The 12471-nt window shown below is 33.7% G+C and overlaps 2 protein-coding genes across 2 annotated transcripts in view; both read left to right on the top strand.

Moving 5' to 3' along the window:
* Window positions 1-416: 416 nt before the first annotated feature.
* On the top strand, window positions 417-3743 carry LOC108754460. The gene is made up of 4 exons (XM_018496731.1): window positions 417-574; window positions 1184-1370; window positions 3000-3159; window positions 3593-3743. Exons 1-4 carry the CDS (start codon window positions 419-421, stop codon window positions 3741-3743), a joined length of 654 nt encoding a protein of 217 aa, XP_018352233.1. The 5' UTR covers window positions 417-418.
* Window positions 3744-11338: 7595 nt separating this feature from the next.
* Window positions 11339-12471, top strand: part of LOC108754454 — a 5201-nt gene continuing 4068 nt past the window's right edge. The window contains exon 1 of the mRNA XM_018496728.1: window positions 11339-11717. Coding sequence (XP_018352230.1) covers window positions 11562-11717 — 156 coding nt within the window. The 5' untranslated portion in view covers window positions 11339-11561. The remainder of the gene's footprint in view (window positions 11718-12471) is intronic.

Below are 12471 nucleotides of genomic sequence, written 5' to 3'. Positions count from 1 at the left end.
GGAATAAGTGTCGCTGCGCTTTGCTTATTGCCGGGACACTATCATGTCTCCTGATGTATTTACATGTAGAAGGAGAAAGAGAAAAGAGGGAAAAAGTTTTTCGTACATTCGATCATATTATAAACAAAATTTAAATATCAGTATATTCTCAACTTCAAGAAATATTAATGAAACTATATTTTATACAATATATCTTTATACATTTTTATATCTTTTTAAAATCCATTTCTCATGTACTACGTTGCAACAATATTCGCCTGTGTCATTACACATGTATCTCGCAAAATCAAAGCACTTCCGCTCATTACCCGCTTAACTCGCGGTGGCCGACTAATCAACACTATTAATTGTGATAATTGGCGCGGTAGACCGCCTCAACCGAGCTTCGCCAAATTGTCAGTCCCAACGGTGTTTAAGAATGCGAATCTCTCGTACGTTTGCGCTAGCCATCCTATGTGTCTACCTTCGTGATATTTATGTCACCACTTTATCTCGTAGTAGCGGCTGGTTTGCGCGCGATAAGAGATACCTGGTGTATCCGCCGCCCGGAAACAATACTCCCACGAAAGTTCAGGTATGTGCAAGTTTACAGATTCTGAAGGTGTTCTTAAACATAACAAACGAGGTCGTATGAAAAATTGGTTAGACCGATATTTCAGCGAGGCCGTTAAGGGATATTGCTAAATAAAATAACAATGAGATTTCTTGTTAGTTTAAATAAGTATTAATGGTGAATTTTAAATGTGCACGACTCGGCACGACTTGCTTTTCTTTATTAAACTGTGCTATATATTTTTCTTATAACAATAATCAGAATTGTTCAGCGTATCAGAGGAACACCTCAATTTTTCATTTAGTTTCGAAAACTTCAACGAAGTTCACTTGACTTTGAAATTAAATAAAAGTTAAATAAAAATGGACCTGTTATCGTGTTATTCGAATCGTTTTGTACAAACTCGACGGCGAGCGACACGTTTGATAGAGGATCCTGTGATTCGCGATATCGCTGGCGAATCACAGAGTTTTGGAACATCCATTTTCCGATCTAATTTCGTGTGGTTGAACCTCGATCGCTGGCGGCACTAGTGGGCGGATGGCATGGCAAGAGGGAGGACGGGGTGATTCGATCTCTGGTTGTGGCAAACGATCGATGACACCTTCCTATATTTGAAAACCGTTCCAGTTAATCCTCGGCCTCGGTTTACCCATGGAAGTTGACGTCAGCATGATTATCGGCTACGTGATGAAATTTAATTACGTCCTGCCCTTTAACGCCTCGTACTTGACGGATCCATACGTCCGCTATGACAGATCGATCAACCGCCATGTCGAGCCTGATGGAAATGACGCCTCTCCACCAAATGCGAAAGGTATCATGTTCTTTGCTTGCGCGGCATATGAAATTAATTGAAGCTATTGTCCTCTCAGAGGGCTTTTCCGCGTTTGACTCGCATCGGAAATAAAATAATCTCGAATCATTATTCAAACGATTAATTCGTACCATTTAGTCTGTATTAATTCTATATGAATTAATTGAAGCTATTGTGACAACCTTTCCCATTTATATTTTCACTCACACATACTCGTAAGCATAATAAAATAATAATTTCAAATCATTGTTCAAATTATTGGATTTACACCGTTAATCTAAGTTTCTATTATATATAATTTCTATTATAAAATATTGTCTAATTATTTACGTCATAATTTTAATTTCTCTATTGAAATTTAATGTATTAGGGCATTATTAATATATTAAACTTTTATATACACAAATATTATTAATATATATTTAAAAGCTATTTATATTTAGTCTAAAAAAGATCATCGTATATTTCCACACCTGAGAATCAAAAGAAAATAAATCCAAAATCATCAATCGTAATATCGATCGCGCTTATTAATTTATCATCAGATAATTATCTTAATCAGAGAAAAGATATCAATCCTACGCGGATGAAACAGCATACTATAACTGACCTGGAAAGTTTATCTTGAAGAGATCATTAACTACATATTTTGGACCTTCACGGAAAAATTTCTGCGAAAGGCAAAGTTCATGAATCATGTCTTTCTGCTTTTCGGCATCGTTATATTCAAAAGGAAGACGATTAGATGATGAAGAAAAAAAACGGTGAAATATTATGTAAGAAGTAGCATTGACAAGATGCATGGAGAGGGTGTTAAGTTGAATTCTGTCCCTCGAAATCTGACGAGCATACTCAGGACTCAAGGAGCGAAGAACAAGGCTTAATACTGAGATAAGGCGAGGATTCTTTCCTTTTACATGTTAATAAATCTACTTTCGTTGCGTGGTCCGTGCGCCTACTTCCTAGCACAATGGACATTAATCTAACTTCTTTATCGAAGGAGTCTTTCATTCGCTTTGATCTCGTTAATCCAATCTAACGTAGCTTGAATTTTTCCCTTTTTTTTTCTTTAGTTTTTTTCTTTTTACCATACCTTTTCTTCCGCTGTTTCGGACTCATAATGACTTGTGGCGTTTGATCTTCAGATACTTGATGGTCTTTGAGAATATTTTCCGAGGTATTAACCGGTACTGATGTAGCAAGAAAATATAACAAAGGTTTAAAAAAAACGTAATATTATATTTAATCATAAGCTTCAATTACATTTTGTCCGTACAGCTTTAACTTTTAGAGAAGACTTTTATAAAATAAAAGGAATATTTATTTATAAATAATTTCCAAGTGTACATTAATTTCTTAATTAATTTTGAAAGATATTTTAAAGAACTTTTTACTTGATGGTTCTAAAAATGATGAATGTATAGCTAAATAATCGTTAGGTATAAATTTGTAAATAAACTTCAAGTCTGAAGTAAATGTTTAATTAAAGAACATATTCAATATTTTATAGTATATAGTATACTTCACTTTTTTTTTTCAATAATTTTAATATTATATTTATTATTTTATATCATTTTCTTACGTATACATTTCACCTGTGTTGCTATTGTTATTTTTTCCGACGTGAAGCGATGATATCCAGATGGGAATGTTACGAAATCCTCGAGTCGGTCTTCGAGACCACACGTTCGGGGAAAGCCTGTCTTTTGAAAACTATTTGCGAAGCCGCAGCAGTGCCTTTTAGACGGAGCGATACTCTGACTGCGCAGCTCGCCCATATTTTCCTCACGTAAGCGTTAATCCGGCAAGTAGTCTCTTAGAGTAATCTTTATCTAAGCCCAGAATAACTTCACGATTAAGGAACTGTATACATTTGCTTTACCATTGTCGTGGCTTATGTTAGGAATATGAATAGTTCGCGTTACATGCATAGTCATATTATGCAACATATCTAGGCTCATTGCATACGAGCGCTTTGTAACATATTTATTCAGAATGAATAGGACAAATTGTATGTTCTGAATATTAAAACTTGTATTCTGAATATTATAATTTGTATTGTAACAATTGCGAAACAATATCTTATTTTATTGAACTTCAAGCGCAATACATAATAAGTTTCATTATCGATATATTTCTGTAATATTGTTTTATAATATTTTTCTACGTAAAAAAATCAGAATTTCATTTTAAAGATGTAATCATTTTTATTACTATTTCAGGCCTTCTACTACGTCTGAATCATTCAGAAATGCCTTCGATCAAGAATATCGTGCCGCTGAAATCGCAGGTCAACAAGATTCCAACAGCTGTGACAATTTATTTCCGGAATGCACGGAAAGCCTTTTAGATTATTTTACTGAAATATATTAGAATAACTACATTATTCTAGAAAAATTTTTAAATTACGTCTTCTGCGTTTAATAAAATTACTATTTCTATTTATACAGAATTTATGTCATGCAGTTTTTATCGCAATGGTAGAATCAGTAATTTTAGTTTGCTACAATTGTATGAAAATATTATCCGTTACAGTCTATTTTAAAAGAAAATGTTTCTTGGCGTTTATGGTATTAAATAATAATGAAAGCTGAGTCATATGAAAACTAATTTCTCTATATTTGTTGAAACGTGCGACACATTGGGAATGAAATTATACGCAACATACATAATAAAAAAAACATTGTATATTTATGAAAACGGTTTATTCGTTCTTGTTAACAGTTTGTGTTCAATTTTTTAACATATTCCAGTGTTAATTTAACATGATGAGATTATGTTATTTAAAGATTTTATATTACATTTATATTCAACACTTTTTAATGTCAAAATGACACGCTTTATAAGTAAATAAACAAATAACGTAAAAATAAAGTGTTTTTAAACATAAATTCTAATTTATGTTTAATGAATAAATAAAATGTGATTAATTTAACATACCATAATTATTACACACATTAATTATACTAAAAGAATATACTTCTACATTTTGTTTACAAAACGCATTATCTTTTTTGTGATTATTTTTTTACACAATATCTTTATTTCTATAAATATATTTATTTTATGTTAAATAAACACAAAAATTTGAGTGAACCGTTTGGAACATACAGAATGTGTTGTATTTGACACAAATTTTTTAATAGCGTAAATGAAGAGAGTTCGAGACTTAAACGAAGCGTCTTTTTTGACACCACCTTGGTTGTACTGCGTCATGATTAATGATCAGTCTTGACCTTTATAAATTTCGAGCAGATCATTTTCTTTTCGCACCTGTTGTCGAACGAGAGTATTGACAATAACACCCGATAACTGCGTCACGTTTAGTCGCAAGCGCGTCTTTCATACTTCTTAGTTCCATGTGCTGTCGCTATTTCCTTCGTCCGTTCACTTTCATTCCGCTCGTTGCGTTGATGAACAGCGATAGACATCCAAAAAAGACATCCAATTTTAAATTCGACTCAAAATAAATTCCATTCAATTTCTCTGCTAAATGAAACCAATTTTCAATATGGCTATGTGCTTCAAATAGGCTATCCTTAATAATGTAATAACAACTGTGTAAACCAAAATTAATTTTAATAAAATTAAAAAATAAAGTTGCAAAACGCATTATAACGCCTGCGTAAATATAATAATTATCAATGTATTCAGACTCAAATAATAAAACATTCAAATAAAAGGCTATAAGACAAAACAAGCTGGTAATTGTTAATAATTAACGCTTAATATTTAATAATTAAGTAATGTAAATAAAGAGTAAGTTAATACAACGGCTATTAATTAAAGACACAATTATTTTTAGAAAAATATGAATTTTATGGATTTTTATGGAAGACCATATGATCTAGGAATATTCCTATCAGTAGTTAGTAGTTTTTTCTAGGTAAATTCATCTATAAATTTATTGTTTTTCTATCTAACTAGAAAAGTCCGCAACTCACCAGTAAGATTCTTGTCAGTTATTGTATAAGAGAGAGTATCATTATCAGATAACAATCGTTCCATTTTTTTCATGTAGTAATTTTGATCTAATACCACGGTGACGTGGAAGCTAGGATAATATCACCTATACATAATAGAACTAAAATAGAACTGTAATACACAAGGTAAAGGCTGAAATGCGATCTTTTCCAGATCATTTAAAATTATAGTCGCAATAATGGAAACAATGGTGAACCCATAGATGTTCCAAAGATTTGTTTGTAAAATTTTTTATTAAGTACAAAAAATGTCAAATTTAATTTGGTAGCTATTAAAAATTCTTCTCTCGATATATGAGTGTTATTAGATATATAGTATTATCTCTTATTAATACTATCAATGGCTAATTCTGTTGATACGTTGGTGAATAACGATATGACATCCAAAGAAGCCAATTTTAAATTCGACTCATAATAAATTCCATCCAACTTCTCTAGTAAATAAAACCTATTTTTCAACGTGGCTATGTGCTTCCGGTATGCTATCCTTAATGATGTAATAATAAGTAATCCAAAATTCTAATAAAATAAAAAAATAAAATTGTAAAACGCAAACATAACGCTTGTGTAAATAAAATAACAATCAATATATTCAGACTCAAATAATAAAACATTCAAATTAAAGGCTATAAGTCAAAACAAGCTGGTAATTGTTAATAATTAATGCTTAATATTTAATAATTAAGTAGTGTAAATAAACAGCAAGTTTATACAATGGGCTATTAATTAAAGACACAATTATTCTGAGAAAAACATTATTTTTATGGACTTTTGGAAGACCATATGATCTAGGAATATTCCCGCAGGGATTAGTAGTTTTTTATAGGTGAATTTGTCTATAAATTTATTGTTTTTCTATCTAACTAGAAAAGTCCGCAACTCACCAGTAAGATTCTTGTCAGTTATTGTATAAGAGAGAGTATCATTATCAGATAACAATCGTTCCATTTTTTTCATGTAGTAATTTTGATCTAATACCACGGTGACGTGGAAGCTAGGATAATATCACCTATACATAATAGAACTAAAATAGAACTGTAATACACAAGGTAAAGGCTGAAATGCGATCTTTTCCAGATCTTCTAAAATTATAGGGACAATAATAAGGGACAATAGTGAACTCATAGATGTTTCAAAGATTTGTTAATAAAATTTTTTTATTTAATACAAAAAATGTCGAATTTAATTTGATAGCTAATAAAAATTCTGCCCTTGATATGCGTTATATGGTGTTATTTGATATATAGTGCCATCAATTATTAATACTATCAATAATCAATTCTGTTCGTACATTGCGCATTGTCCTGTTCTTTAATATTTGTAATATCAGGATGGACACGACGTGCGGCAGAATTTATGATTTACGAGCTTAAACGAAGAATCTTGCGTATATATCGACGTAACATTATGTGCACTGGATATCCTGAAAAGAAATACCAGAAATAACTTTTTCGTAACGTTCAAAGCAAATTATTTTTGAATTATTAACAACCAAACACAATTAATGTTAATGATATATATATTTTAATAATTTAATAATAATTTAATTTTTAATGATGTCCATACAAAAGTCAGACTTTTTAGTTGTCGTATTCGAAGAGCAGGCTTTCCGAAAAGCTCAAGATTTTAACATTATGTGGAATAGCTAAAAAGTCACAGATTTTTGCAAAGAAGAACAAAATCGAAAATCATGATATTACATTATCCTAGATGAATAAATCCAACATAAAAAGGATCAAGGTTTGCCTTGCAATCGCGCAGCAAGAAAAGATAGTAAGCTTCGTCGGTCTTTGATATAAGAAGCTTGAGGGGAGATTATGTATATTCTGAGATCAGGTATATTCTGGAGGTAATATAGAAAATATGTTCGTTATAGAATCAATGAGAGCTGTCACAACAAATCAATCCACTATCATTTCCGTTACACGTATATACATATATATATATATATATATATATTTTGTATCAAGTGATCTCCAACCTATCGTCCTATATTCGAATTTATAAAACATGATACCCTTTTATGTAAAATTTTTACACCAATTGTTCTAGTTTACAAAGAGTTTTTTATTTTTTATTGCAGTTAGATCGAAAACTCTTGTTGACGCTTTAAAAATTTGTTTTGAAGTGGAGGTCTCGAGATTAGGCTCGACTGGTATTTGACAGGAATTCGATTGATAAGAATTGATAGAATTGATAGGAATTGATTGTCCTCGAATTCTTATTTTTATTAGAATTATTGTTAACATACCAGTTCAGAGCTAACTATAACCGCTCGATCTTTTATGAAGTAGATAAGACCTTTAGCTTAGTTCGCATGTCCACTGCTGCGGATTCCACAGAATTGAATTACAACTCTAAGACGACGTAATAAAGCTCTGTTCGCGTATATATCCTTGTTCGGCCGTCGAGGCAATGTAACAGAAAACAAATCAACTTCTCACCGACTATCTTTTTTAGGGATTATCCAAAAAGATATCGATCAGCCACGAGCTAGTTTCCGATTCGCAAGACGGGTTTAATGCATTATAACTGTTTGAACATCAATTATAGTCGACGATAAAAGTGATTATTATTAATCTGCATCAAGCCTGAAAAGTCTGTCTATTATATTTTGATAGTTATTAATAGATTGCATATAATTATGTAAAAAGCAACCCAGCAAACAAGTTGATGTCATTTATTGTTATTTTAACATTATAGATGCCAATTTGGCGTCAAAATGATGATAAATAACGTCAGCTTGCCAGGGAGGTTTTATAACAAAACGTTAAAAAAATTAAAGCAGAAGTTTTCGTTCCGCTTTCGGCTTCCGGGCACTTTATCATTCATTTCAAGCCACTTCTAAGGTGCTGACGAACGACGGGTATTTTTTTCAATTTTCGTTTTAAGCGGCACAACTGCCGTGGAAAATGGTCCTCCGATACCACCATTGTTGACCAGCGTGATAAACTGACCTCGCATACGTCTTCTTTTGTTTCAGAAATACCCCGCGCGCTGTAACCATTTATTTTTAGTTGGCCACCAATTTTCTGCATTGTATCCTGCAATCCGACCTCTCTCGATATAAAAAGAATTGATCGAAGCCGCGGAAGTGTTTTCTACCACGCTGTCAAAAATATACACTTTACACAATTGCAGTTCTTTAATCGAGGTCCCCGCGATACGATTTAATTCTGCAATACATCATTCTTCTTTCTTTATTTGCATAACAAATCAGTATAACGTTCGCAATGATATGCAGACATGAGATAGAAAAGTCAAACTTTTTTTTTATATAAAGAATAACTTTATTGAAGCATCTAAAATCTTCAGCTGGATACGTCAGATCAAAAGTAATTTTAGACCATCAAAATGTTATGTAGGTAATTCAAGTACGATGGACAATGCTGCAAAAGTTTTGACAAATTCAAAAATTATAAAAATTGAAGGACTATTCGAGTCACCCTAGATGTCATATACAAATTATTATATATTATATAAACAATAAATTAGTCAGTAAATTAAATCACGACATCCAGCGTGGCTTGAATAGCCCTCTAATTTTTGTAATTTTTGAACTTATATTTTTGAGAGCTTTATAATTTATTTGATGAATTTCAGTCTTGCAAATTATTTTGATGATCTAATAAAATTATTTTTTTATCTGTATCTAGCTAAATTTTTAGATACTTCAGCAAGACGGTTTTTTTTTCCATATATAGAATTTTATTATCTGAACAGCGTGAAAGTCAAGAAAGTTTTTATTCAGGAATAAATTTTTTTATTTCGTTTTTGGTCAAGCTGCACAACTTCGTTTCTTTCTTAGAGGCAAGAATTCGTGGATGAATGGACATTGCTTAACCGACCATGGGAAACACACGTTTTGAATTCAGCCGCAGGTCTGACGGTCTGATTCCGTGTAGATAACGAGGGTGAGTTTTACGAGATTCGTAAAACTCGTACGGCCGTCGTGATTCAATTTAGAGACAGTATCATGAACTCGTGCCGACTTGGAAAGATATTCTACGATGTTACGTGATTACCAGAATAAGAACGAACTCGAGATCTTTTCGTGGTAAAACGAAACTTCGCTCTTCTTGTTACCTGCTGGTCATTTTTCTTTACGAATGGACCGACCAACCGTCCCGCCCTCGCACAAATTTTCGCTAAGATTTTATTACGTTACTGGATCATCCATTTAAAGGCCTGTAAGATATCTGCCGCCGGCCACCGTCGATTATATGATGTCCAAAAGTTAAAAACGCGAACAATTCTTTGTGACTTATGGCTGTGGGAAAGAAAAGAGAAGTATATCTGCACCTGTGAGAAATAAAAGCATTTAAATTCAAAATTATTGGTTTTGATGCACAATTTCCAATCAGAAAAACATTTACTGTTATTTTACTATAATTCTGCTTCGTCAAGATTGATTAATATGATGTATATAAAGTATATATGTATAATACAAACAAATAATCTTCTCTCGTTTTTCCTCTTGGCTGTACGATCGACAAGATAGTTTACCTTTGATCCTTTTACTCCATTGTAACCAACTCTTGGAAGTCTGAAAGAGACCAACGTTGTTACTATTTCGCAGAATATAGTCTCCGCTCGTACTTACGATTGAAGACACCATATGGAAGCTAAAGTCGGACTTAAAGAGAAAGATATTGAAAGAATTGGCTTTATTGTCCTTTTTATTTGACTTTTCCATTTCTCTCTTATTTTTTTCATGATGCGACTTCGATTTGGGCTCAGGCCGGAGGCTACCGCAGAAGTTTTGCCGCTTTTATCGAGGGAAACTTTCTTCCATAACGTTATCAGCAAAGTGCTGATCTATTCATTCTTAGTGCAACATTAAGGTGATATTATAACGAAAATGGAGCGCAAACGCAATTTCCCTTTCGCGGTTTTTCAACGCGATATAAATTTTTTTGCTGATGTTCGTCGAGTCATCGAACCCATTTTGGCATTCGGCCATTTGCGAAAGAATTCGCGGGATTTTTAGGAGGAATTTTCGAGCGTTGTAAAAAATGTATGGTTACTAGAATGTGACATTTAAATTTAAAACAAGTATTCTCAAACTTTTTAAATAATGTACTTAGAGGGGGCTAAAGTATTGTAATCGATATTAAACAAAGGATTTCTTAGGATCGTCAATGTGAATACACAACTAATAAGAAATAAAGGCCTTTAACTGTCAAGTTGGATCTTAAGTGCTTGAATGATTCGATGTAAATTTATATACTATAAATATTGTAATATTTTTTGTAAAGTATGAATTTGAGGAGAATTTCTAAAAATTTAATGAGAAAGTGGCAATGATAAATTAAAGCGAGAAAATTGCCAAAGCAAGTTAATGTCTTTCTACAATGCAGAATTCTGCAATATAGAAAATTTGAAGTGCAATAATTCATAACTTTCGAAATATTAATATTCTTACGTTATAAAAAAAAATAACATACTTTATTTTCGGTAAACTTTAACAACAGCAAATATCGAATTTACTTGTTGCTGGTGCTTTACATAAAATTAAAACTAATTTTAACTTTGCGTAATTTCTCTTTTAACATTTATTGTTATGCTGTTCAAATGTAAATCAAGACAGAAATTTACTGAATTAAAACACGCTCGTTTCGTAGCTTTAATAACTCTTAACAGCGACACAAATGATTAAAGCAGCTGCTCCACCGAGAGACGTGGCAAGCACGCATTCGCTCTTTCATGTATTACAGCATCTCTCGTTGCGACGTACATTTAATTCGCACGACATGCCACACAGGTGCGAAAAGGTCCCACCGTGATGTAACTTTCAGCAGCCTTGTATCAACACGACGCGGTCTGCGAACTTAACTTATTAACGGGGACGCGTTACACGCAATTTCATCTCCAGCGTTGTATAATCATGCCGTCGCGCTGACTTCAAATATTTGACTAAACTATGTCCGGATGCGATACGCGATGCGTTATCGGTGAGAATTGCTTCTCGCTGGATCGCGTTACATGCGAACGGCTCGAACCACGAAACCTCGTCGCTAACAATTCGCCGGCAACTCCCGGAGAACCCGGCGCAAACATTTGCGCCGGGGGTTGTTTAACAGTCTCCGCAACACACGAAAACGATGCCTCCAAACCAATCCAGTCTTCGCTGCCTTCGAAGTTCGATGGCATCTAATCGAACGCCGAAGAATCCCACGTGTCACACGTCGCAAATGTACTCTAGAAAATGATCAAGTCGATTGTTGCTCTCCTCCTATTCTGTCAATTGCTCAACATCGGAAAATGCCTGCGGGTGAACGGCACTCACAATGAAAATTCAGAGACAGCGCAGCGGTTCAGGTTGCGAAGGAGCCTTACGTTTCTCAATTCGTCTCAGCTTTTGGTATGTAATTAATAATTGTAGTTAATAAACGAAATTGCGTCACTTGTTGAATTTGATGCTCATTGTTGATTGCTCAATGAGAGAAAATGTATATAATTTTATAATCATGCGTAGGATTTCATTATTAAGGGAAAAGAAAAAATAATTTAATAATATTACATAATACATTTATATGTAACGTTACCATTAATTTATACTCTAGAGCGATTCAGAGCGACAGATCGGCGCAATTTCCGCTACTCTGATAATTAAAACTACTGTCGGGATCGTGTTCGTGTCAGAAAATGAATGTACACGGCTGTTTTCGCGCGCGTCATTCTTCCTCGCGTTCGTCCGATTTTCCGGGCAGCGTGTTTCCCACAAATGCCATTACGACGAATGTCCCCTACATACATTTCTAACCTTCGAAGAGACGAGAGAACGAACGCGAATTGCACGAAGAAAGTCAAAACGGGTTTTCGGCGACACGGATAATTATTCGCCTCGCACGCGTTGACGTCGACAGAGAATTATTTGATGACCGTACCGATATTCCGACGCGTACAACCCGTCGATCTTTCGTGGTCCATTCAATTTATGACAGCTGGCATCCGGCTAGAGACGAAAAGGTTTACGCGGACATGAGATCGCACATCTGTACAGGATGTTGCCGATACAACGGCTCTCTCGCGGATGTAACACATGCTGGCCGCGTATGAATTTCGATAAAATCGCGAGAATTTCCACGGAAGATCGTATCTCGACAGCGCGTCTG

The sequence above is a fragment of the Trachymyrmex septentrionalis genome, unplaced genomic scaffold (genome assembly GCF_001594115.1).
Source record: "Trachymyrmex septentrionalis isolate Tsep2-gDNA-1 unplaced genomic scaffold, Tsep1.0 scaffold8, whole genome shotgun sequence".
In the NCBI taxonomy this organism is placed as follows: Eukaryota; Metazoa; Arthropoda; class Insecta; order Hymenoptera; family Formicidae; genus Trachymyrmex; species Trachymyrmex septentrionalis.
This window is presented reverse-complemented; position numbering and strand designations above follow the sequence as displayed.